Raw genomic sequence first — 26,834 nt, 5'->3', positions numbered from 1 at the left:
TCCAGGGCTGTCCTCACAGCCTCGGAGACCTCACTGGGGGCCCAGGGAGGCAGCATGCGACCTTGCAGGCCCCGGGATCCATGAAGGTGCTTCGCAGCTCCCAGAGCGCTCTCCTCGTACCCAGAGCGGGCAGGGAACAGCACCCCTGCCTCACAGGTGTGGAAGGAACTTAAGGCTGAGAGCGGCAGGCAGACCAGGCCTTGGGGTCTCCTGTAAGGTGGTCCAAACACTGCGGTGGGGTGATGGGGGCCGTGGTGGTCAGGATTCCAGCCGGCCTCTCCTCCATCTTAAGGAAGGTCTGGTTTGTAATTGTTGTTGCTTTTGACATATAATTTATAGACAATAAAATTCATCCTTTTTAAGTATATAATTTAGTGACTTTTGACAAATGCCTAAGTTGTGTAACTACTACCACAATTAAGATATAGAACATTTCTGTCACCATAGAAACGTCCTTTGTGCTGCTGCATAGTCACCTCTCTTCCTGTCCCCAAACTCCGATACCCACTGATCTTTCTACCTCTATCATTTTGCTTTTTCCAGAATGTTGTACAGATGGAGTCAGACCGCATGTGGCCTTTCGAGTCTGGTCTCTTTCACTTAGCCTGCTTTTGAGGTTCCTTCTCGTTGTATCACAGCTCCGTTCATTTTTATTGCTGAGTAGTATTCATTGTGGCGATGTACCACGTTTTCTTTGTCTATTCACCTGCTGAAGGACATTCGAGGTGTTTCCAGTTTTTGGTTATTATGAATAAAGCTGCCGTACCTTTGTGTCCAGGTCATTGTGTGGGTGTGTTTTCATTTCTCTTGGGTCACTGCCCACGAGTGTGACTGCTGAGTTGCATGGTAGCTGTTTAACTTTATAAGAAACTGCCAAGCCATTTCCCACATTGGCTGCACCGTGCTGCATCCTATCAGCCATGTCTCAGGGCAGTGCATGAAAACGTGGTGTGCAGCCAGACCTGATGACCTAGGGGTTAAAGTTCGGCGCTCCCACCACTTCAGCAGCCCAGGTTCCTTTCCTGGTCGTGGAACCACTCCCCCCATCTGTCAGTTGCCATGCTGTGGTGGCGGCTCACATAGAAGAACTAGAAGGACTTACAACTGGGATATACAACCAGGCACTGGGGCTCTGGGGAAAGGAAAAAAAAAAGAGAGGAAGATTGGCAACAGATGTTAGCTCAGGGCCAGTCCTTCCCTGCCCAAACCAACCAACCCATGGTGTGTATTTCTGTGTTTTGGTGGCATCCACACAGGTGTGATGACAGCAGCATACTAGAATGCCACGTCTCCCCCAGCATGCTCCAAGAGATGCCTTGACGTGATACATGGATGAACATTTTTTCCATATTTTACAGTTTTGACCATATTTTAATGTGTATTTAAAAAAAATGCATCCAGCACACCAAACCTGTGCTTTCTTGGCTGTTAATGCTTAATGGTTAAAACACAGGCCCTACAGTCAGATTGCCTGGGTTTGGCTCCTAGAGCCCCTTCCTGTGGCTGTGTGACCTTGGGCAAGCCCCTCAGTCTCTCTGAGGCTCAGATTCATCATCAGTAAAATGGGCTGGGAATGTCCCTCCCTCCCTCCTAAGTTTGCTGTGAGGGTGAGACCAGTAAGTGTGTGTAGAACTTCCAGTGCAGAGCCTGGCCCGTGTTAGCTCTTGATGAATGGCCGCCATTGTTATTAGGTGCACGGCCTGTGTGTGCTGGGCGTGTGTTTATGTGTACTGTTTTGTGCATCCGTGTGTACGTGAATACATGCCTGTGCACACAGTTCATATGTAAATGTGGGCTTCCTGGTCTAAGGGAGAGTCTCTCTCCCACCATGTCTCCTAGCGTCTGGGTTACCTTCATGTGCTCACAGGTGTATGTGTATGCCTTTTTGAGGCCACACATCCGGGTGCACATCGTGCCGCCAGGGAACAGGGTTCCCACATCCCCTGTTCTCCATCGGTCCTGCTGGCAGCCAGCGTGGTTGGGCCTGTGCTGCCCTTGCCCACCCAACACCCTCCCTGTGGAAGGGAGGCCCTGGGGAATGGTGCTTCCAGGGCCTGGCTCTTTGGTCCCTCAGCGTCTCCACCATATTTGCCCAGAGCCAGTGTTTTCTGGACCTTTACCCGGGGCCCTAGGACCCCGGCCGGGATGGATGGGAAGAAGAGGAAGCTTTTTTGAAGGAAGCTGAGGCCCTGCAGTTGGTCCTTGGGTTCTGAGTGGAGGCTGGGGAGGCCTCTCCTAGAAGAGGCTCTAAGCAGCTGCTGGGCACAGCACGCTTAAAATACTGCTTTATTGAGGGATAGTTGACATACACCAAACCACACATGTTTAAAGTGTGTAACTGGATGGCTTTTGTCATTTGTGTACACCCATGAAACCATCACCACCGTCAAGATAGGAAACACATCCATCACCCCAAATGCTCCCTTGTGCTCCTTAGTAATTCCTCCCTCCCTCCCGCCACCGTCCTCAGGTGACTGCCAATCTCTCGTTATCACTGTAGCTTAGCGTGCGTTTCCTAGAATTGATATAGTGGGACAGTGTGGAGGGAGAGGAAGGCTTTGAAAGGAAGGGAGGCCCTGCAGTTACTCCATGGATCGTGTATGTTTTATTTAAAGCTGCCTTCTTTCACTCGGCATACTTATTTTGACATTTATCCATGTTGCTGCTCATATCAGTAGTTCTTGTCTTTTTCACTGCTGAGTAGTATTCCATTGTATAGCTGTACCCTGTTATCCATTCACCCAGCAGGTATTTTTTTCCTTTATGCTTTCATTTCTACATATGTACACATCCCTAAACAATGTGTAATGTTACCTTTCACCAGCAGGTATTTTTTTAAAACCAAGAGTCAAGCTGTGTCTTAGGCTGGCCTGAGCCCCAAGGGCACCTCTTCCAGGCAGGGCACCTGTAGCCAGTGCCACACTCTGTGCTTCACCCCAACTATTCCCTTCCCTGGAATGACCTCCCCTGCTCTGCTCTATCCAGGGGCCACTCAGCCTCTTCCAGGTAGCCTTCCCAGACTATCTGGGCCTCCTCAGAGCAATTTCAACCTTCGCTGCTTGGCGGTTCTCAAAGCCTTGAGCACTGTTAGCAATTCCAGTCTTTTCTCCTTAGTGAGAGCAAGGCGAGTTCCTCCTTGTGTCCCCAACCCCCCCAGCCTCCCTCCTCATGGGCACCGCATACAGGAAGCTGCTCCAGGGAGGCCTGGAGGCTGACACACAGGGTGTCTGGCTGGCCCTGGACTGCGGACACTGGTGTCTGGGGCCCTCTGGGAAAGAGGAAGCGAAGATGCAAAATTATGCAAACCAATGCAAATACAGCCTGGACTGAAGTCTGGGCTTTCTAGCCTCTGGGGTCCCTCCCTCACTCCCCCCGCCCCCCCCCCCCCCCCCCCCCCCCCCCCCCCCCGTCTTCCTCTCCTTCCTGGAAACCCCTCCTCCCCTTTAGGGAGTGGAGGGCCTCTGGGTACACCCATGCTAACCGAGCTTTCTGTGTTATTAAATTTCTGCCTCTCAGGGGCCAAAGTTTGATCCCAGAAGGCCTCTGTCACATTCTGTGGCTTTCCACTTCCCCGCCTCCATCTTCCCCATCCTCCATGTCGCTCTTTCCTTAAGACGATGGCATGGGCAGGGGCTGCCCTTCCTGATGGGTGGCATAGGGTCTTGGGGAAGAAATGAACACCTCCCCTCCCTTGCCCTCAACCACCAAGGCTGCGCATTAATGCTGCCAGTGCTGCTGATAGATGTCTTAGAGCCACAGGGTGGAGACCGTCCATTGTGCCAGAGAGGGGAAGTCACTTCCCCAAGCTCACACAGCCAGGTAGTGACAGACACAAGCCACCCAACACCTCATCCCATATTCTTTCCTCTCTCTGCCCTGTCTCCTGGATGCCAGCTTCATGTTTGTAAAGCGCCTTCTCCTGGACCAAGCCCTGTGCTGTACTCTGTCCTGTTTTGGGGTGCAGTAGGGCTGTCTGTGGAAGAAAGCTGTATCCCTCCCTGGTCAGGTGCTCTTGAGGCAGATCTGAGGTCCGTTAGGAAACTCGGTGAAGAGGCCCACCTGTGTCTGAGATGTTGCAGGCACGAGAGGGGAAAGCAAGAAGGCAACCTAGGTAGGAAGACATGGGTGTGGTCCTGGGTCTGTCGCTGCAGAGGCGGTCCCTCCACACTTCCTGGTCTTCATGGCAGCCCCACAGTCATGTGTTCACTGCACTCCAGCCTTGTCAGCCCCGCTCCAGTGCCTTCTCCCCCTTCTCCAGGAGGCCTTCCTGAGAAGTGACCTGCCTGTACGTCCTTTTGGCACTTACCACCGTCGGCCATTTGTATTGCAATTTCTGTCCATGTCTTATCTCCCTTCCTGGACTGTTGGCTTCTTGAGGACAGGATACATGTATGTTTCATGCCTATGTCTCCAGTGCCCAGGAAAGGGGTTGGTATTCAGCAGATATGTAATGAATATTTGCTGAATAAAATAAATGATGGTGGTAGTGAGTGACAGAGAATGGTGGTGGGCGTTTGTAGTAAACAGTGATTTATCACAATGATAGATGGTGGAAGATAGATGGTGGTAAATACTAGTGAGGAACAGTAGATGGTAGTTGGTGGTGGTCAGGCAGAGAGGTTATGGGTGAAGGACAATGGTAGGTAGTGGTGGCGGGAGGTGAGAGTCAAGGACAGTGGTAGATGGTGGTGGTGGGAGGTGATGGGTGAATGATGAGGGTAGATGTGGTGATAGGAGGGGACGGTGGAAGATGATGGTAGATGATGGTGATGGGTGAAGGATGAGGGTAGATGGCAGTGCTGGGAGGTGACGGATGAACGATGAGGGAAGATGGTGGTGATGGGATGGTGGAAGATGATGGTAGATGATGGTGATGGGTGAAGGATGAGGGTAGATGGCAGTGCTGGGAGGTGACGGGTGAATGAGGAGGGAAGATGGTGGTGATGGGATGGTGGAGGATGATGGTAGATGATGGTGATGGGTGAAGGATGAGGGTAGATGGCAGTGCTGGGAGGTGATGGGTGAAGGGTGATGGTACATGGTGGTGAATAGTGAAGTGGGAATGGCAATAGATGGTAGCAGGAAAAGGATGGTGGCAAAACGTGGTGGTGGTGTGTGGCAATGATGGTGGAAATACTGGGCAGTGGAGTGACTTCTGCTTATGCACCAGCCCTCTGCCCTTCCCTAGGGGAGCCTGGTCCAGCTCTTGGACTGCCAAGTTCTCTGACACTGTGGCTTGTTCCTTTGCAGACTCCATCGGGGGCCCCTTCCCTGTCACCTCTCACCGATGCCACCACAAGCAGAAGCACTGCCCCCCGGTGCTGCCCGGCGGGGGGCTCCCAGCCACGCCGCTGCTCTTCCACCCACACACCAAGGGCTCCCAGATCCTCATGGACCTCAGCCACAAGGCCGTTAAGAGGCAGGCCAGCTTCTGCAATGCCATCACCTTCAGTAACCGCCCAGTCCTCATCTACGAGCAAGTCAGGCTGAAGGTGGGGCCTCCCTCCCTGCTCTCCATCACTGTATCCCCCTGGGCCTCTGAGCTTTCTCCCCCAGGCACTGCCTTCTGCCACAGCCATTACTACACACTGGCCCCTTCTCTTTCTCTCTGCTGCCATTTCTACTCTTGCTAGTCTCTCCTCTTTCTCTTCCCTCTTCCTTACTCCTTTCTCAACCTTCCCTGTGTGACAAAGAAGGAACGGGGGAGGGGAGTGGCCATGGGGCCCAGTAGCTCTCACCAGACTGGTGGGAGGGCTCCTGGGGGAGGGAAAGGAGCCTGAGTGGTGGGTGATCCGGGGTGATGTGACTCCCATGGGAGGGGGTCTGCGGAGAAGGGCGCGCTCCCGTCCCCTGGGGCTCCCTGAGAGGGAGCGAGAGGCTGTCTGAGGCCAGCTGCCTTCCGCCCAGATCACCAAGAAGCAGTGCTGCTGGAGCGGGGCTTTGCGCCTGGGCTTCACGAGCAAGGACCCCTCCCGCATCCACCCCGACTCGCTGCCCAAGTACGCCTGCCCCGACCTGGTGTCCCAGAGCGGCTTCTGGGCCAAGGCGCTGCCCGAGGAGTTTGCCAACGAGGGCAACATCATCGCCTTCTGGGTGGACAAGAAGGGCCGTGTGTTCTACCGCATCAACGACTCGGCTGCCATGCTCTTCTTCAACGGGGTCCGCACGGCCGACCCGCTCTGGGCCCTGGTGGACGTCTACGGCCTCACGCGGGGCGTCCAGCTGCTCGGTGAGTGTCCGCCCTCCCGGTTAGGTGCCGGCCCGCCTCCAGGCCCTCTGGTCCCACATGCTGGATCCCATCAGGCATGGGAGCCCCTCTGCCACTGGGAGCAGCCCCAGGGCCAAGCGGCCCCCGGGCAGCTCGGGGGCCTTTGTGTGAGCTGCAGAACGCCCCTTCCTCCAGGCCACAGCTGTGGCGGGTGGTGCCTGGGCGGGATTTCTGCCCTCCGCGGACCCTCAGGTTGTGGCTTTCAGCATAAACGGAGCCTCGAAGCCCCCCCACCCCCAGGAAGTAGTGAATATGAATCATTGTAACCATGGGTTAGAGAGCACTCACTACCTGCTAGGCACTTCGATGTGGCCGTTCTTGTAGCAACCCTGGCAGGCAGACTCCATTACTGGGCCCAGTAATGGAGGCGAGACTCAAGCTCGGGAAGGTTGAGTCATTGGCCCCAGGAGACATAGTGGGTGAGTGGTAGAGCCAGCACTCAGTCCCAAGTGAGCCTGTGGCCCCTGGGCTCTGCAGCCAATCCTAGCCTAGTGCTTTCTGCAGGGATGTGGGCAAAACAGGGAAGAGGGGAGAGCAGAAGGCACTAGGGGGGCTAAGACTTTTCTGGCTGCTCCCAGCCCCTGGTGTGAGTAAGGCTGCTCAGGGGAGTGAGAGGGCAGACATCCTGTTGGGGACGAGGAGGAGCACTGGCAGGTAGCCTGGAGCTGCTGAGTACCAGGCCTCCCAGCCAGGGCGCATGTGGACCCTAAGATGTCAGGGCTGGAAGGGGCCTCAGAGAGTCTGTGATTTCCTAGGGTCACACAGTGAGTTGGTGGCTTAGCTGGGACTAGCATTCAGGTCACCTGACTCCCGGTCCAGGATCCCTCTCACCTTGCTACACTGTGCGCATGCAGGCAAGTGTGTATGTGTGTGCATACATAGACTCTGGGTGCCAATCAGCCTATTGGCAAATTGGCTGTGTCTCCAGGCAGAGCCTGCACGAGCCTCAGCTTTCCCATCTGTAAAGTGGGTTGGTGGGAAGATTAAATTAAAGGGGCCGTGAGTAAAATGCCCAGCACGGTCCTGGGTATCAAGTTGGCGCTCAACCAATGCTTGTCCTTCCTGTCTGCCATCCCTGCCCCTCTCCCCAGAGAGAAAAATGTCATAGGGGTGGTTGAAAAAGTTTTTTTCTTTTCTGACTTCAGAGCCTAGAAACGGTGAAGCTCTTCTTTTCAAAACACCTTTATTTGAGTAGAAAAGATAGTGCAAGAGAAGCAAAGAAATGAATAATCATCAGAAGCCTTTCTGTTTGCTGAGTTCTAAGCATCAGGAGGCTGTTTTTATTAATTAATAGTTGGTGTGCTTTCTGTTTTTCAACTCAATGAAAGTGTTTCTGTATTCGCATGGACGTGTTAAGAGGCTGAAGCCAGGCTCTTCCGGGTCTCAGCAAGTCAGGAAGGGAGCCCCTGCTGCCCAGGATGAATGCTTTCCGTTCCCTCTGAAATGGGTGTGCCTGCAGGGCCTCTGCCGGCCGGAGGCAGAAAGGCCAGAGTTACGCTACTGGACGACAGAGTCAGACAGATCCTGGTCGGATCCTGGCCTCACCCTGGACTAGCTACGGGACCTCAGATCCTCATCTGAAAATGGGGGTAATAATCGCTGTTCTCAGGGTTCTTTTGAAGGCTCAGGCAGCTGGGTTTCGTGAAGCAGCTTACACACAGTAGGTACGCAGTGATGGGCACTCATCCCCACCCATCCTGGAGAGGGCGATGCTTAAACCCAGGCTCAAGTCAGCACCTCCCACTGCTCAGACATCCTCAGGGCCCCGTACTTCAAGGCACTGGGCTCCCAAAGCTTGAGTTTGAGCTCCAGCTTGCACACTTCTATCTGAGCCTCGGTCTTCTCGTCTGTGAAGTGGTTGGTTGTGAGTCCTATGCCTTAGCCCAGGGCTCGGCCACATGGTGGGAGACAGAAGGATGTCTCTGCTCTTAAGAAAGTCACAGTCTTGTTGAAGGGAGAGGGGTAAAGGAAGTGGGGGCAATATTCTTGCTTTTCTCTAAGCAAAAAATGCCCTTCCCCCCAGTCTCCAAAGGTCAAAATCCCACTCAGACTTCAAGGCCCAGCTTAAAAGCCACCTCCTCCCTGAAGCCTTCCGGGGCTGAATTCTTTTCTCTGTCCCTTCTGTCCCACCGCCTGGTGCCTGCTCTCCTCTCCGCACTGCGCATTGGCCAAGCCTTGGTCCATCCACATGTCTGTTTCTGCACAAGCTGGGGAGGGCTTTGAGGGAGGAGTCCGTGTCTTCCCCAGCCAGGTTCCTCTCCGGAGCGCAATCCTGTGCCTGGCGTGTGGAGGACACCAAGGAGTACGTGTAGGGTGGGTGAGGGAGGGTAGGGATGGCTGGATGACTTGTTAGAGGAAGGAAAGTAGGGGCGACTGGGGTAGATCCAGGCCTGCTCATAGCCAGTGCCAGGCTCCCTGGGAAATTAGGGACACAAAGCAAACACTCCAGTCACAATCAGGGCATAACCCAAGGGAAGACAGCAAATTGTTTAACGCTGTGGTCATAGGATCCCTTCCATCTGCCGAGACGGTTTCCATCCAGTTATCTCATTTAACCTCTCAGCAGCTGGCTCTGGATGGAGGGTTTTTCATCCCCATTTGGCAAGGAGGAAATTGAGGCCCCTGGAAGGCCTGACCTGCCTGCATAGGGATTCGGCAGAGCTGGGACTGGAACTGGGTGTTCTGATACCAAAGGCAGTGCCTTCCCCTTTACCTGTTGGCAGGTGTAAGCGTGAAGGGAGGCAGGAAGTCAGAGGCGACCGAGGTCAGTGAGGGAGGATGGAGTCCAGGAGGGCTTCTTGGAAGAGGGGGCAGACACTGGGCCTACAAGTTCCAGGAGGGTCTAGAGGTGTGTGGGGATAAAGGGGTCATTCCAGGGGAGATGAGGCTTCCAAAGCTCAGGGGATGAAGGAGGGGCCTGGAGAGGAGTCGGAAGGGCCTCCCCCTGGGGCAGAGCCGGGCGGCTGACCCGGCCTGGCCCCGTCCCCCTCTTTGACTATACATGGGTTTTCACGCAGTGTTTCCAGTTGCATCTGGACTTCCCCGCAGGCCCCTCTGTACACCCGATAAGGCCGAGGCCGCGGCTGATTCCCGTCCCAGCCGTAAATCACCATAATCCCTGGGCATTTTCAAACACTGATTATGGCCCCTAAATTCAATTAGCAGATTAAAATGTCTCTTCGTTTTGTTCTTCCTAAATCGATCCAGCCAGCTACCTTTGGAAGCGGGCATGCTGCTCTGTGCCCTGGTTCGGAGCCCCTGCCCTCTGGGAGCCGCCTGCTGCCCTAAATCGTCCCAGGGTCCGTTTTCTTCCCTCTCCCCTTCCCCCTCCCGCCTGTGCTTCGCTGCATCTGTGTCTCTCCCTCCACCCAGGTCCCTCCAGCCCCTCCGGCCTCCCCTGGTCTCCCTCCCCGGCTGCTGCCTTTGACTTTCTCCTCTGAAGAAGTCGCTCTCTGTCTTGGGGGCTCTGAGGAGGGGCCTGTCTTTCCTGGGGTGATTGTCCCCCAAACCAGTGTCTCCTCTTTAGAGATTTCCTGCCAGGCCTGCCCGCTCCCCTCCTGTCTCTGTCTGGACCCTGTGGGCAAAGCCTTTCAAACCCCACCTGGCCAGTGTCTGCTCCTCAGAGCAGAGACATCCTGGGGTACCTGGCACATAGTAGGTTTGCAAGTCAGGCCATGGATGGATTGGCCCTCTCCCCCAACAGAGTGGAGGCAGGGGCTGGTGTCTCTCCCTGGTTGACACCTCCAGGCAGGTGCCCCGTCCCCTCCCCCGACTGCCCTAACCATAACCCATGCCCCCTGGGCCCACGCCACGGCCCCAGCAGGCCTGCTTCAGGCCTTCCACGCTCCCCGTTCTGCTGGAGTTCACCAGATCACCCTCGTCCCTCGGAGCACCCTGGCCCAAGCCCGGGCTGGTATCTCCAAGAATAACAGCTTCCTACCTCCAGGAAGAAGGACCTGCCAGCAACTAAATAAATACAAGTTTTATGGGGTGATTAATACTTGAGAGATAAGCTCCTATCCCAGTTTTTCAAGGTCTCCCTGCTCCTCTCAGAAATGTTGGCTCAGGAAGAGTGGCTGTGGGTCCTGGCAGAAAGCTGGTGAGCCAAGACTCCATTTATAGGGTGCTCCTGAGCACCCCTCTGTGCCCACCACAGCCTAGGCACCAAGCAGGGGTTGGGGGAGACACAAGAATGGGAAACCCACCCCTCTCCTTGCAGGAAGACACTGCAGCACACACCATTAACTGCTCTAAGGTGACCTAAATCCACTTCTGCAGTCAAGCGTGCTGAAGAGTAAAACTGTGCGGGTGCAGCCGGGGAGCAGTCCAGGAGGACTTCCTGTAGGAGATAGGTTTCAAGGCAGGAACCAAGGGAGGTGAAAAGAATGGACTGGTTGAAGAGGAGCAATTTAGCCCAGACAGGAGGGATGTGCATGGACACAGAGGTGGAGAATTAGCAGTCAGTTGGGGAGCAGATCCTTCAGGGGAGGGGTGAAGTGGAAAGGTAGTAGGTGACTTGTGAAGAGGGGGTGTGCCCAGGTGTGGGTATGTGCATGCATCACAGGGGAGAGAGCCAAGAGAGTAGAAAGTTTCTGGTAGCTTCTGTGTTGTCAGGTTTTTCAATAAGAGGAAATGTGGCCCAGAGATGGGGAGGGGCCTGCCCAAATTTCCTAGCTAGTCAGAAGCCAGGCCGGGACTGAAATTCAGATCTCCCTGGTTGATCTGGGCATAAGGTCAGTGCGAGAAGACATTGGCAAATCAAATGGTAGTGGCTGAGCCCAGGAGGGTGTTAGGAGGGCATTAGGGGGACCCCCAAGGGCTCACAGCATCCTGCTTCATCCCAGCCTGGCTCAGGGTCTCAGGACTTGGTGAAAGACCCCACCTGCTCAGGGAGGAGAGAGATGTATGGAGACGGGCAGGGTAGCTTTCTGAGGACCAGGCTGCTGGGGAGCCCATTGCTAGGGTAGCGGGCCAGCCTGGCTGCCCTGCGATGAGAGGCCTGGGTCTCTCCAGGGATAAGGCCCTGGGTCAGGTCCCCTGCCCAGAGTGTGCCTCAGCTTGTGAGCCATCCCTGGTCAGCTGAGGACCACACTGCCATCAGGACTTCCGCTTCCCAGGCTAAACCAATATTTACCCTCAGCGGTGGCTGCCAGGGGCTGAGAGGCAAATATTAGTTTAAGGAGCTGGAGCCAAGCTCTTGGGATGGGGCAAGGGGCTGAGGATGCTGATCGTGATCTCTTCCTCTTTAACAATTTTCATTTCTTGTTGATTAAAAAAAATCTTGCTGTTCCTTCTGCTCCAGAGACTTTTCCAGACACTTCCTTTCTGTTCACCCCCAATTCTGCCAGTTATATCAGGGCCCAACACCGTGGACCCTCCCCTCCACCGGGAAGCCTTCCCTGACCTCCCCTGTTCTTGATGACCCCCCTCCTCCTGAGCCCTGGCAGCACGCAGAGGTCTAAGTGGTATCAGCAGTTCTGCATCATCTTTTGTCCTGCTCTTTAAGAAGACAGCATAAATCCTCTTTGTATATATTATAAAGAAAGTTATTACTCTACCCATTTTGCAGATAAGGAAACAGAGGCTCAGAGATGTCCGATAACTTGCCCAAGGTCACACAGCTTGGTGGAGCTGAGACTTGAGCCCAGAAGCATGGGCTGTGTTGCCTCCCAGCTTCTCTAAATAGAAGCCCGTCTGGTCTCCCTGTTAAGTCTGGAGACCCCCAAGGGTGGGCACTGTGGCCTTCCTGTGTATTCTAGGACAGAGCTTATGAGAGCTCGAGGCCTGAGGGATCATTGCATATGTTGGGCACAGATAGGCCACCAGGGCCCCAGCAGTGTCGGCACAGGGAAGAGGGGCAGGGGGTGCCCAGCACCCCGATTCAGTGGCGAGGGGGATCTGCCTGCCTTGTAGTTCCCCGAAGGCTCCCAGGGGCTGGTCTCTTCCGCTGTTCACGGCGGGCTCTAGTTTTCTATCAGAATAAATATATATAAAATATGACCATATGTCATTGCCAGCATTGGACTGTTGCTAATGTACAGAAATGGCAATTTCATATGTTTCCACCTAGGATCTCTTTGGCCCAAGATATAGTTCCGGGGTCCTTGGAGAGAGACCTGAGGGGCTCAGGGTGGGGCGTGTTTGTAGGGGAGGAGCTGGGGCCTTGCAGACCTGGGGATAAAGCCCTCGTTTCAGAAGCAGGAGACCTGACCGAACCAAGACTTGACTGGGCCACTCCCCAGCTTTGGCCACGTCTCTCAGCTTCTCTGTGTCTCGACCACCTTATCTGTTATTTGAGCACAATGAGACATGTGCCATTTACCTCCCAGAGCATCTGTGAGGCTCAGGGATAGGTAACCGTATCTACACAAATGGGAAGGGCGGTTGCTTTTAGGTTACAGAGGAGTAGCTAATTTAAAAACACCCCTGAAACACACAAGCCCCCAAGCCGGTCCTCTCATTAGAAGAAGGAGACTTAGGGGCCGGCCCCGTGGCCAAGTGGTTAAGTTCACACGTGCCACTCTGGCGGCCCAGGGTTTCACCGGTTCGGATCCTGGGTGTGGACATGGCACCACTTGTCAGGCCACATTGAGGCGGCATCCCACATGCCACAACTAGAAGGACCGACATCTAGAATATACAACTATGTACCGAGGGGCTTTGGGGAGAAGAGGAAGAAAAAAAAAAAAAGATTGGCAAGAGATGTTAGCTCAGGTGCCAATCTTAGGGAAAAAAAAAAAAGAAGAAGACTTAAAACCCAGGCCCGGTATCTGGATGAAAGTCACACCATGCAATCTAAATTGTTTCTGGGAACAAGATCTGTGGTTCTCCAGCTGGGTTGCATGGAACACTGGGGTTCTACAGAGGCATCTTGGAGGGGGCTGAGTGCCAGGGCTCTGTGGCCACCACTTAGACTTCAGCCAGAGCTTTTGGTTCTGTTGGACAAAAGGATTCCACTGCTTAAAAAAAAAACATTGAGGGGCTGACTCCGTGGCCGAGTGGTTAAGTTCTCGTGCTCTCCTGCGGTGGCCCAGCGTTTCTCTGGTTTGGATCCTGGGCGCCGACATGGCACCACTCATCAGGCCATGCTGAGATGGCATCCCACATGCCACAACTAGAAGGACCCACAACTAAAATATAAACTATGTACTAGGGGGATTTGGGGAGAAAAAGCAGGAAAAAAAATATTGAGAACCACCAGATCAGATGATTCTGAGAATCTATACATCTAAGATCCTGTGGCTTGAAGACTATAAATCTAAGAATCTGTGCGTGATTCTGGGACATTCTGCCCTTCCCTCCATGAGCCTCAGAAAGTGTTTGTCTCTCCTCGCTTCCCCGTGGACGGGGGAGAGAGTGGGGGCGGGTGTGGGTTTCAGGGCGCTGCCCAGAGGGGTGGAGAAACCCCTCAGCCGGCCAAGCCGTGCAGCGCCCTCCCGGCTCCTTCCCCAGCCCCGTGCCAGATGCGCACCAGCAGGAGGATGTTTATGGAGACAGTAAATGGGCTGGCAGCGCCTGCCAAACAGGGGCCAGCACATACCCGCCAGCCCGCCCAGCGGCTGCAGGCTGACTCGTGGTTAAAGATTATCCAGCACTCCGGATGAGAGATCTAAACAAACAAGGCTTGGGCTGATGGCAGGCCCTGCTTCAAAGGAGCCCCCTCGCCGATCCCCGCTCCTCCTGCCCCAGTGCCCAGGCCCTGCCTCGATTAACCTGCACTGGCTGGCAACGGTGGGAGGCCCAGTGCCCTCCTCCTGGCCCCGTCGTGCTCTCCCCTCCTTTCTCCTCCCTGGCCTGCCGTTTCCCACCCAGAGGGCCTCTCGTGCTGTCTGTCAATGCAAACCCTCTTGTCCTTCAGGGCTCAGGTCAAATCCCGTTTCTTCCAAGATGGCATCTCTGACTCTTTCTGAAATAGGAAGGGCTTTATCCGAAAAGGGATATTTATCCTAAAGAAGAGAAGGCTCAGAGGAGACCCGAGGGGTGGATATAGGGCACATCAGGATCCATGAAGGAGAGTTTTTCCAACAGCCGTAATTGTTTAGAGACAGGGAAGAGAGAGCCTTGAGAGGTGGTGAGCTTCTTGTCCTCAGGGGCATTCTAGCCATGGCTGAGTGAGAGCTTGGCAGAAGTAAATAGCTTTCCTCATTCTCCTCTAAGGTCCTGTCTAATCCGAGACACTAAGAATTTTGTAACAAAGATGTATTCAAATATTTTCATACCTCCAAGCTTCAATGCTCCCAAGGGCTACTGGCTTCCCAGGGCCCGGGTCCTGGCTTCTCCTGGCTGGGCACACAGTGGGTCAGTGAGTGGGTGCCCTGAGTGCCACCCTGAGGGGAGGCAACCCCTGGCCCAGGCCTCCCTGCCCTTTGCAGGGCCCCCCTTGTTTCTGCCCTGGCCCAGGGGATCTGCAGGGCCACCCCCAGGCACCAAATTAGGCTGGAGCTGAAGACTGTCAACTTCCTTCCTGAAAGAGGGGACTCGCGAGGGAGCCAGCTTAGCAGCTTCTCCCCAGCCTCGTGTTGCCCCTCCCCCCTCCATAAACACCTCCAAAGTGGGCAGTCGCGTGTCCCAGGCACAGATCACATAACTTGTTGCTTCAAAATGTCAGGCCAGCTCCTGCTTGGGGTCACAGGTGGCCCATGTGGTTTTTCTAAGCTGCACGCCAGGGCGCAGTCCTGGGCTGAGGTTGGTCCCGTGGTGTTCTTCTCTGGCTCTGGGGGCCCGGACCCTTCCCTGGCCTCCGACTTGATGTTGGCTCACTCAGCTGTGACCTTTGCTGTCCCTTCTGTGGAGGGCGCTCTGACCAGCTCCTCCATCTCGAGTTTCATCTATTTCAGGGCCCCGGCACAGCTGAGCCCACTGACGGGATGGTTATTTCGGAGCTCTCTGGCAGCCTGCGCCTGCTCCTGACCCCGCGGGTGGAGGGGCTGGGCACGGGCCCCAGGGACTCCGTTTTTAGCTGGGTCCCAGCATCCCCTGGACCTCCTCTCCCAACTCCTGCAATATTTCAAGCAAGGCCCCGGGGGTCCTTTCCCTACCCCTTCTCCTCTCTCTCCGTCCCCCACTGTTTCTCCTTCCTTCTCTTCTTCTCCTCTAATCTCCACTTGTAGCTTCTCCTTCCTGGTCTTTAGTCAGCGATGTCCTTCAATGATCATGTCCTGGGTGCCCATCGTGACTGATAGAAAATCCTAATTTAGGTTCGGAAAGTTAATTGTCTGAGCGCAAGTGGACCTGGCTTTGGTTGGTATAAGCAACCTGAGCAAATACTAGTTTCTGAAGGTATCAAGTCCCCAGGTGCCAAGGGCTTCACTCTCTACCTCTGGGCCCTGCAACAACATTGCAAGGCGGGTATTATTACCCCTGTTCCCTAGGTGAGTGATCTGCGGCTGGGAGGAAAGTTGCTTACCACAGGCCACCAGCCAAGGGCTGGATTAGGCATTTAAACTCACGCTTGTATCCCCTCAAAGCCCATGTGCTTGCTTCTGAGTCATGTGGCATGTAAACAAAAATAACGATGGCTCTTTTTTTTTTTTTTTGGTGAGGAAGATTCTTCTTGAGCTAACATCCATTGCCAATCTTCCTCTTTTTTTTTTTTTCACTTGAGGAGGATTAGCCCTGAGCTAACATCTCTGCCAGTCCTCCTCTACTTTGTATGTGGGATGCCTCCACAGCATGGCTGATGACTTGGAGAGGTCTGTGCCCAGGATCTGACCTCGCACAGCCAGGCCACTGAAGTGGAGAACGGAACTTAACCACTTGGCCACAGGGCTGGCCCCTGGCTCACATTAACCTGATGATTACTATGCGCCAGGTCCTCTACTGGGAGCCCTATGTACCTTATTCCACTTCATCTTCACGACATCCTTTCTGAGGAGAGCATTAGAATACAGATTTTATACCAGTCAGTGAATGCTGATTTCACTGCTGAAGAAAAGAGGCCCAGAGAAGTTAAGCTATTTGTCCAAGGTCATACAGCCAGGAAATGGCAGAGCCAGGATTCGAACCCAAGCCTGACTTCGAAGTCCTGGCACTTAACTATGCTCCTATCTTGCCTAGCAGCCTATGGATTTTGGTTACTGAAAAACCTAAAATGCTCTTAGGTTGCATTATTAGAAGTATAGTGTACGTATCAAGGGAGGTGATGGCCACACTGTGCCTTGAGCTGGTCAGGCACATCTGCAGCACTGAGTCTAATTCTGTTTATTGTCTAAGAGGTGGAAGGTGTGTAGGGAGTCTGAGTCTTCCCTGAGGAGAGCTGTCTTCAGTATGTGGCTGAGAGGTAGTGGGTATAAATATGGGGGGCTGGGGTGGGGGGTAGATTTCAGTTTAAGAGAAGGAAATGCTTTCTTAAAGACAGAGTAATTCACCAGGGGTGCAGGTCTCCTGGGAGGTAGTGAGCACCCGATAGTGGGCATATTCAATAGAAGAGGACTCCTGAAAGGGCAGAGACCAGGGTAGCTCGCATGCAGCCCCATTTGGAAATCTGTCCGAGGGTCTGCCAGCTCCGTGGGTCTGGACTGATTGTCCTGAGGGTGTGTGTGGAGGGGGTGGGGGGGTGATATGTGTGGGGGCCCCTGTGACAGCCTTGTCCCTGTAGGCTCTGGCTGGGCATCTCTGAGCCATTCGTTTCCTCCCCACCCTGCTGTCCTCATTCCTTCCCCTCTGTCTCCAACCCTCTGGAGTTCTCAAGGGCCAGAGCCTGGAATCCCTGAGGGCTGGGGGAGCACGGGCTGTTGCCTGGGGTCCAGCTCAGCCCACAGCCCTCCCCAGGTCCCCGCTGTTCTCTCTCGTGCCTCCCCTGCTGCTCAGGCCCTCCTCGCTTTGCCTCTCCACAGCCCCCCAGCCTCTCTGCATCACCGCTGTCACAGAGTCAATTCCCTGGAATAATCGCATTTTCCGGTCGGCTCCCTCCTCCTTGCCAAGCATGATCCTGGGAAATCCCAACCAGCCAGGCCCCGAGAGGCTTCTCCAGGGAGCCAGGGGACTGGCGGGGAGGGCCGACACCCACTCCTTGCCTGGGCCCAAACAGCACTGTTCCTGAAGGGCCGGGGGCGGGGGGAGAACAAAAGCAGGAAGGCTTTAGGGATCGGCTCTAGACTCAGCTGGAGCTGAATTCTGGCCTCTGCTGCCCAAACCAGTCCAGGCCCCCAAGCTTCGCTCTCACACTGAGCATCCTGCCGTCCCTACCCAGTTCCTGGAGAGAAGGCACAGATTCTCCCTTGGGGAGGCTCAGAGAAAAGCCTCCTGGGAAGGCCTGGCCCCTGATGCGGCCTACTAGCCAAATATGGGGACTCCCACAGAATAAACAAGGAGGGCCTGAAAGCGAAGAATGTGGTGTCAGGCGCCGGACAGCCCTTGCTTCAGTCCTGGATCTGCCACTCGGTGCTGTTACATCGCATCTCTGAGCTTTATCTGTACAATGGGAACACCTCCATGGGATGGTTGAAGGATGAGATGCAGGGGGAATTCGTTGCGCGTGATGACTTTTATTGTAAATTACAGGACTCCATAAAGCATGACATAACACAGCCCTTAAAAAAATATGGTGTTGGGGGCTGGCCCTGTGACGGAGTGGTTAAGTTCGCGAGCTCCCCTTCGGTGGCCCAGGGTTTCAATGGTTCGGATCCTGGGTGTGGACATGGCTCATCAGGCCATGCTGAGGCGGTGTCCCACATGCCACAACTAGAAGGACCCACAACTAAAATATACAACTCTGTACTGGGGGGCTTTGGGGAGAAGAATGAAAAAAAAAAAAAAGGAAGATTGGCTACAGTTGTTAGCTCAGGTGCCAATCTTTTTTTTAAAAAATATACAGTCTTGGAAACACGGTTATTGCATGGAAAGGTGGTTAGGACGTAGTAAGTGGAAAAGGTTGTTTTGAAAAGGAAATCTGTCTAGCAGGGTTCTCGCCTGACGTCCATGCCCGTGGATGGCTTTACGTGATTCACGGATGCCCTGAAATTATCCATAGGATTTAGGGAGAATGTGCACTTTTCCAAGGAGATAGGTCAAAGTTATTACGTTTTCAAAGGGATTTGTTACCCATAAAAGGTTAAAAACTACTGGTATTTAAATAGCATGATTCCATTTTTGCATTAGAAAAATTACTGAAAAATATATTGAAAAAAGGCTAGAAGGTCATACATCCAAATATTAATAGAGTTTTTCTCTGGTTGGTGGGCGGACAGGCGATGACTTTTTCTTTTTGCTGAACTGTCTTTTCTACCAAATACAGTCTGTATCCCTTGTATGATTAAAAAGAGAAAGGGTTTGATTTCCAGTTAAGTCACTTTCAAAAGGATATCTTGGGTAAATTAACTTCTCAGCCTCAGAGTCCTGTGGCAATGATAACCTCAAAAGGGAATTGTTAGGATAACATGAGACAATGTATACCAAGAGGCGTTCTGGGGTGAGGGGTAGGATGTCCTCAGTTCATTCAACAAACATTTACGGCTGTCTGCTAAGTGCTGGATGCTGTTCCAGCTGCTGGGGATAAAGAGGGAGGGCCAGACGAGTTAAATTAAAAAAAAAACAAACAAAAAACACTTTTATGACCGTACCATTTAGAAGCAATCGTATCTTTAATTTTGGTGTCTTTCCTTCCATCCTTACCCCTTTGCTTAAACACATAGTTAGATGTCCTGCAAAACTCGGTTTCCCGATTTTTGCTCGTTAATGGGTGTCCTAAGCACTGTCTATGCCCTTAAGGATCCGGTAAGTATTGTCACGGGGCACGCTGTCAAGGCCGGCGGGAGGCAGAGCGCGCGCCCCGGGGCCGGGGACGGGGCCGGCCCGGCCGGCGCGCGTGACGGTGGCCCTGTCTCCCCCTCCCGGCCGCAGACAGCGAGCTGGTGCTCCCGGACTGCCTGCGGCCGCGCTCCTTCACCGCGCTGCGGCGGCCGTCACTGCGGCGCGAGGCCGACGACGCGCGCCTCTCCGTGAGCCTGTGCGACCTCAACGTGCCGGGCGGCGACGGCGACGAGCCCCCGCCGGCCGCCGGCTGCCCGGTGCCGCAGAACTCGCTCAACTCGCAGCACAGCCGCGCGCTGCCCGCGCAGCTCGACGGCGACCTGCGCTTCCACGCGCTGCGCGCCGGCGCGCACGTCCGCATCCTGGACGAGCAGACGGTGGCGCGCCTGGAGCACGGGCGCGACGAGCGCGCGCTCGTCTTCACCAGCCGGCCCGTGCGCGTGGCCGAGACCATCTTCGTCAAGGTCACGCGCTCGGGCGGCGCGCGGCCCGGCGCGCTCTCGTTCGGCGTCACCACGTGCGACCCCGGCACGCTGCGGCCCGCCGAGCTGCCCTTCAGCCCCGAGGCGCTGGTGGACCGCAAGGAGTTCTGGGCCGTGTGCCGCGTGCCCGGGCCCCTGCACAGCGGCGACATCCTGGGCCTGGTGGTCAACGCCGAAGGCGAGCTGCACCTCAGCCACAACGGCGCCGCGGCCGGCATGCAGCTGTGCGTGGACGCCTCGCAGCCGCTCTGGATGCTCTTCGGTCTGCACGGGGCCGTCACGCAGATCCGCATCCTTGGTGAGTGCTCCGTCGGCCCGTCCGTGGTCCTCAGCTCTCCCTCACCAGATGCCCCCCGGGGAGGGGGAGGAAAGCGTGGATCCTTGAGTTTCACTCTCAGAGTCCCATTAACCCAGATTCCCACAGGTGCATAACCAGCCTGGGGACACACACCCCAGTGGCCACTTAAAAATTTGTTTCCTCCAGCAGTTAACTTTTTGAGGTGCATTCTCCGTTTTTCCCAAATGGGAATAAAGGCCTCTGCCTCTAAGGATGGTTGTGTGTCTAAATAAGAAAAAGAGGTTGGCATGTCAGAAGCCGGGTATCTGTGCGGGGTGGTGCCTGGGTTGGGGGCCTGTGGGGAATCCCTGAGCAGAGGGCCTTGGAGGAAGTGGGGTTGCAGAGGTCCCAGCCTTCCTTTCCTGGGTTTGAATGGACAGTGTTTGAATGGAGTGGGGGATGTGGACTTGTGTGAGCTGTGTTTCCTGGAGTGTTCTGCAGGATAGGTGCCTGTTGAAAAAGGGTCCTTGGGGTCAGAAAAGTTTGGGAAATATGGAGTTTAAAAAAAGCGGGGCATTCTTTACTGCAGAACTTCTCAGAGCTTTGTAGTGTGAATCTTTAAGAAGGGGGTGGTGATTATGGTGTACAGCTTTTCCAAACTGATTTGACCAGAAATCTTTTATTCGCAAAGCGTCTCCACGGAGACTCCTCCTCTGGTACCGTCCCCCCAGAGTGAACAGGTGTTCATGCTTTCCGAGTGCTGTTCTGCTAACCGGCTGCCGTAGACAGGGCTAGTTTCATTAGACTCACTCGGAGAACCTGCATGTGCAGATTCTTCAATCTCACCTCCAGAAATTTTGATTCTTTAGGTCTTAGATCGATCCTGGGCATCTGAATTTTTTTGAGCAAGTTTACTAAGACAAGTTTGGAGACCCCTGGGCCTCAGAGCCCCCAGCCTAGACCTTACCTCAAGGCAAGGAGGCTTCATAGACAAGACAATGTGTGTATGTGAGTGAGCACGAGTTATGCTGCAGGACTGACACACTGTGTATCGGTGCATGTGAGCGACTAAGTGCCTGTGTATTTGTGTCTGTACTGCTGTTGGTGATTGTGAGAGTTTGTGAAATCAGATAAAATCAGTGGGGACTTCCTACTCTGGAAAGAGACCAAGTGAAGATGGAGTGAAAAATGAATGTTAAAAAGAATGAAAAACGAAGGATGCTAAGTAAGAAATTAGGATTGAAGGAAGATAAATCAGGAAGGAATGAAAAGAAATCAGGTAGATGAAAAGACATCAGGAAGGAAAGAAGTTGGGGTGAAAATTCAGGGTAGAAAAAAAATAAATCGGACTGGGGTGCAGGAAAAAAAATTCAAGTTGATGTCAAAAGTTAGTTGGCTACACTCCCCGGGAGACACTGCTCCCCAGATGAAGGAAATTGTTTCAGGGCTGGGACTCTCTTGCCTCAGCATCATCTAATAATAGATAAGGAGCTTTCCAATGAGGATTCTGTTGCCCAAAGAGGCTTACTAGACTGGAGCAAAGGAGAAGCTTAAAAAAAAAAAAATCAGGATTTAAAGTTCCCAAAGGTAAGTGGGCCCAGGTGGGTGCTGAAGAAAAATCATCCAGAATTCCGGGTGCTAAACAGAGTGCTCGAGCTGTTTGGAGACTTGGGCATCTCAACCAGCAAATCGGTGTTAGGGGATCTTGACTGACTCCAAAAAACAAGCCAGTGACAGTGTATGAAGGGTAATTACTCACCTTATAGAGAGAGGAAGGCTGCTTTGTTGAAGCCCTAAGTGAACTCAGAATGGAAGGATATTTCCTTCACTCCAAAACTACAGCTGATTTCACACTTAATGATAAAACACTAGAAAATTCTCCTTAAAGTCAGAAATATGATAGAGATGCCTTGGAATATTGTTCTGAAAATGCTAGCTGGTGTAATAAGGCAAGAAAAACAAATAGGAGGTATGAATTTCTGAAAGAAGGAGATGATAATTAACTTGAAACTGTTAACACTTAGAAGCCCTGTGGACATCTGATGAATAGTGTTAGAAACAATGACTATTAAATGAATTAGGATGAATAACTAATAATATAAAGGTCTCACTAAGCACCTGCTTGTGTGTTGGGCATTATGTTAGGGCCTGTGGGAGAGTCACAGGTGAACAAGATTTCCTGCTCTCAGGAAACTCATGGCTTAACTGGGGAAACAAAGCTGCATTCCTGGGCAGAGAACAAATAATACCCCAGGCTCTGTAGTGGTTTAGTCCTGTGTGTGTGGTGTGTGTGGCTGTGCTAATAGAGTAATGTGGTGGTGTGTGGGGTGGGGTCAAGGCTGCCCAGAGGAGGAGGTTTGAGGACAGCCCCAGGAGGCTCCTGGACAGTCAGCTCTTTGGGGCCCTGGGCCCTGGTGGTCTCGTTGCCAGTTTTATGTATACACAGTGCCTGGTACCTGGTAGGCCCTCAGCAAGGACTTGTTGAAGGGAGGAGGGAGGGAGGGTAGGAAGGAGGGAAAGAGTGTAGGTCAGAACATGTATGGGAGATGGTGAAGGGCTTTTCAAAGGTGCTAATACAGAGGAGAAGGTGGGTGATATCTGGGGACAGTGACAACACAGGGCTCTGGACAGGGGCATGAGGCTAGGGCTTGAAGGACTGTGCTAGGTGGACGGAGGCCTAGGAAACCTTGAAGGTGAAGGATGCGAGGGGGAGGGTGGAGGTGAGATTCTAGGCAGGGGGCTTGTTTGGAGTGTGCTGCTGTCGTAACCCCAACGCACGATGTAGCCCTCCAATTTGTAGGCAGGAACAGAGAGCTGGGGCCCGAGGCTGAGCCGGCCTGTGGAATCTGCCTTGAGCCTAGGGGCTGGGCTGTGTGGTCAGGCTGTGACCCCCATTTTCTCTCCTGGGAATCTGCTGGAGGGGCAGAGACTGGAACTTTCTCCCAGTGGGCCTCTGAGTGGCTAGCGTCTCTCTCCCTCCCTCCCCTGCTGCAGGCTCCACCATCCTGGCAGAGCGGGGCATGCCATCACTCCCCTGCTCCCCTGCCTCCACGCCAACCTCACCCAGCGCCCTGGGCAGCCACCTCTCCGACCCCTTGCTCAGCACGTGCAGCTCCGGACCTCTGGGTAGCTCTGCTGGTGGTAAGTAAGCTGGTCCCTCCAGTTCCGTGGTGTATCCCATCTTGTCCCCTAGCTGGGTAGCTTTCTCCAAAGGACTTTTAGCACAGAGGGAATACCCAAGGCTAGTGCGGGAGGGGCCTGCCTTCAAAGATTTGGGCCCCCTTCCTTCCTCCATTCCTCCTCCTCTCACTGCCTCATGGACACCCTGGCCTCTGGTCTAGGAGCTGAAGGCCAGACGCAGGGCTGCCCAGAGGGCTTCTTCCCTCTCGTGCCCAGAAATTGGGTCGTCAGGGTAAATAGGCAGATCCCGATAAATGGAGGAGGAGACAAGAGGCCGGGGGCTCTCTTCCCGTGAAGCTGGGGCTGGGCTGGGCCATGTCTCCCCCTGAGTAGTGTCCCCTTGCCCCCAGGGACGGCCCCCAACTCACCGGTGAGCCTGCCAGAGTCACCAGTGACCCCAGGCACGGGCCAGTGGAGTGATGAGTGCACAATTTGCTATGAGCACGCGGTGGACACGGTCATCTACACATGTGGCCACATGTGCCTCTGCTACGCCTGTGGTCTACGCCTCAAGAAGGCCTTGCACGCCTGCTGCCCCATCTGCCGCCGCCCCATCAAGGACATCATCAAGACCTACCGCAGCTCCTAGCCCGCTGCGGTGCCCCACCCCGCACACCCACCTCCTCAGACTGCGGCCCAGCTCCAGCTGAGGGGCAAGCCAACAGGGACCCTTCTCTTCTTCCTCATTTTGGAAACTCTTTTCTCTTCTCATTAAACATGGGAAACTGAGGCCCCTGAAGGTTTGGGGAGAAAGGAGATATCTGGCAGGGAGGTGGGAGCAGAAGCAGATCCCCTGGCAGAGGGGAGGGGAGGAGTCCATGTTCTCCCTGTCTTTCCCTTCTCTGCACCCAGCTCTTCCCTGCATGCTGAGGGGCTAAACTGGGGTCTCAGTCTGTCCTAATCCTCCCCAATCTGGGGCAGATTTCTAGGAGGTCCCTCTAGCCTGTGTGGCGCCTCTGTGAGAATTAGAAAACATGTCCGTTCCTCTGGGCAGATGTGGCCCTGAGCCAGGGCATGTGGCTTGGCCAGTGGAGTATGGACTGGACTTCAGCCTCCGTTTGCTTCCTCAGCCAGCTTCCCTTGAGCAGTGTACAACCTGCTCAACAGCAGCCCTGGGCAGGCAGCCCCTGAGCTGCTGCCTTACTCTCTGACCTATACACACCTCTTTCCTCTCTTCCCTGCCCCTTGGGCCTGGCAGCCAGGGGTAAGGCCAGTGGATACCTCTCACCCCGGGCAGGTGCAGCCTCTATGCCATGTCCTTTTCTACTCGCCCAGGGTGGGTGGCCTGAGAGGCCATAGGAGGTTCCAGGTTCTGGATCCCCGGCCCCATGCCCTAGCTGAGATGCCGAGGGCTCCTTCCTGGCTGTAGCCTTTCTGCCCCGTTCATCTCGCTGGCTGCTGCTGCCCGGGACGGCCTCTTGTTGTGGGCTGGAGAGCGGGCCTATCTTCTTTCAGAGTCTCTAAGAACAGGTGCACGTCTCCTCTCTGTGCCCTGTCCTCCCGCATCTCAGTGCTGTCCTGGGCGTGGCTGATGCTTAGAGAGGCTGTAGTGTTCCCAGGAGAGGCCAGAGCCCTGGTTGGGGGTTTCCCTGGGGTAAGACCAGCCTTTTTCCTTATTTTAATTTATTTATTTATTTGGTTTGTGGGTTTTTTTTTGGGGGGGGGGGTGAGCTCCCATCCCCTGGGCCCCCAGAAATGCTGCCCTGGCGTGCAGGGTGCCTGGTGAGGGGCCGGCAGAGGTAGTCCTCACTCAGAATCTTCCATAGACTCCAGCCCAAAAGTCCATGGCCAGCCCTGCCTATCATGAATTAGAAGTCCATAAAAAGGGGCTGAGTTGGGAGGCCTCCTGGCAAACTGTGTCCATTTTACAGAGCAGCAAACTGAGTCTCCTCAAGGCCCCGGGGCTGGTGGATCACCCAGAGCCGCAAAGTGCCCTTCCTCCCTGGGCGGAGCAGGGTTATCATCCTTGGCTCAAACAGCTAGCAGGCCCAGGAGTTCCCCTCCGCAAGGACATGAGTTCTAGGAGGGCCGAGGAGGGGCCCAGCTTGGGCAGGAACAGGGCTGGGGGCCTGCTCTTAGGAAAGGCCCTTCACCTGCGGGAAAGATGGGGAGGGCTGGCTTCCAGCACGTCTGGGTTCTTCCTGGTTTTGGGTGAGGGACTGCCCCCCATCTGCTCTTGGGTTACAGTCGTCTCAGCCCTGCCCACCCTGTCCTGATTGGCCTCGGGCTGGAGCCAGCTGTCTGAGGCTTGGCCTGGTGTCCCCCGAGCCTCCCAGCCCTCTGCCCCCTCAGATGGCTTGTGTCCATCAGTCTGCTGCTCCCTGTGGCCAGCAGAGCATGGGAGTCTAGACCTGGCCACTGACCGGTTGTGTGGCCCTGGCCGGGTCACAGCCCCTCTGAGCCTCAGCTGCCGCCTCTGTAAGATGACTGTGTGGGGAGGGGCAGACTTTCTGTGTGACGCTTGGGCTTTCTTTGGTGAGGGCTGCTATGGGGTGGGGTGGTGGGACAGCACTGTGGGTCAGGAGCCAGGCTGGGCCTCAGTCTGCCCCTGCCTTGCGGTGGGCCTTTGGGAAGTCATGATTCCCCAGTCACTGACCCCGGAGACCCCTTCTGTGGGGGTGGGATGGGGTGGGGCGGGTGGCAGCCCCATCCAGTCAGGGGTCCCATCTCAGAGGAGGAAAGGTGTGAAGTGCAGGGGCTGCGTGGCTGGAGGGTCCGGAAGAGGAAGCCATCTGTTCCATTGTCTCTGTTAGTGTGGGAGTAGTTGCTGCCTCCTTTGTGAACTTGGGTCGCTGTGATTGTGAATAAAGGTGATTTCGTACCAGCCTGAGGGCTGTGCTGTGCAGTGAGGAGGGTGTGCTGTGTGTGTGTGTGGGGGGGGGGGGGGGGGGGTGGTGCGGTGTGTGTGGGGGGGTGGAGTGTCAGGTCTCCTGGACACGGAGGGGAGTCAGCAATCAGGGAAGACTCCCTGGAGTGGGGGGCTGGAGCATGACGTGGGGCTTGGACAGCAGGGGCTGGAATGCCAGGTGAGCCTTGTTGTAAGATGAAAGATGGCCTCAGCTCCCTGGGTCCGTGAGGAGCAGCGTTTGTTGGGGCAGGAGCAGCAGGGGTCCATGAGGCCTGCTCAGCTTCCCTTGTGGTGTGGCTGCGCCACCTAGGGGCTAATGAGAGGATGACAGGTCCTCCACTCAGGTCAACAGGGACGGTGCTGAACTCCCCAGGAGGAGGGCCTCCCCATCCCTCACCCCAGGCCTAGACCCCTGCCTCTGGCTGGGAACTCAGCTGCTCTCCCACTGGTGAGTGCAGACGCCTATACCAAATGGGTGGCACAGCTGGGCAGAAAAGGGAGGCCTCTGGCCAGAGACCTTTAGAGAAACTTTCTAGATGTGCTGAGTACATCTGGCTGGCCGCAGAAGCTGGGGGTGGCAGAGGGGGCTGGGCACAAAGCCGGAATCGGGCTCATTTGACGGGCCGGCCTCAGAAGCACACAGGATGCCTGCCCTCTCTCCTGGGAGCACGCTCCGGCTGCCAGCCTCTGCCTGGCCTTGAACAGCCATGGGCTGCTTCCTACATCAGGACCGCCCAGCATTGCTTACTGGACTCCAGCAGAAGTTGGGGAGGGTCAGGCGCTCCAAGCTGAAGGGCCAGCTAGGCCCGCTGCATGTACGCCTTTGGCCCCAAGATCTGCCTCTCTCTCTCAACTGCCCAGAAAGCCTCCCTAAGGTGGGGCGGGGGTGGGGCGGGGGGAACTTCAGCATGATTCTCACCAACCGTGGGGGGAACTTACCTGCCCCCCCTCCTCCCTCCATGTCCTCACAGGGCCCCGACCCTGCAGTTCACGCTGCCTTTGGGATAATGTGGCTTTTGCCATTCAGCT

General features: G+C 54.8%; 1 protein-coding gene across 3 annotated transcripts in view; it reads left to right on the top strand.

The window, feature by feature from the left end:
• The window catches only part of NEURL1 (neuralized E3 ubiquitin protein ligase 1), an 80,132-nt gene extending 54,326 nt beyond the window's left edge, over window positions 1-25,806 (top strand). For all 3 annotated transcript variants that reach the window (XM_023640053.2, XM_023640062.2, XM_070221332.1), the window contains exons 2-6: window positions 5,251-5,492; window positions 5,908-6,229; window positions 19,109-19,798; window positions 22,772-22,918; window positions 23,308-25,806. In XM_023640053.2, coding sequence (XP_023495821.1) covers window positions 5,251-5,492; window positions 5,908-6,229; window positions 19,109-19,798; window positions 22,772-22,918; window positions 23,308-23,546 — 1,640 coding nt within the window. In that variant the 3' untranslated portion in view covers window positions 23,547-25,806. The remainder of the gene's footprint in view (window positions 1-5,250; window positions 5,493-5,907; window positions 6,230-19,108; window positions 19,799-22,771; window positions 22,919-23,307) is intronic.
• The last annotated feature ends 1,028 nt before the right edge of the window (window positions 25,807-26,834 follow it).

The sequence above is a fragment of the Equus caballus genome, chromosome 1 (assembly GCF_041296265.1).
Source record: "Equus caballus isolate H_3958 breed thoroughbred chromosome 1, TB-T2T, whole genome shotgun sequence".
NCBI lineage: Eukaryota > Metazoa > Chordata > Mammalia > Perissodactyla > Equidae > Equus > Equus caballus.
This window is presented reverse-complemented; position numbering and strand designations above follow the sequence as displayed.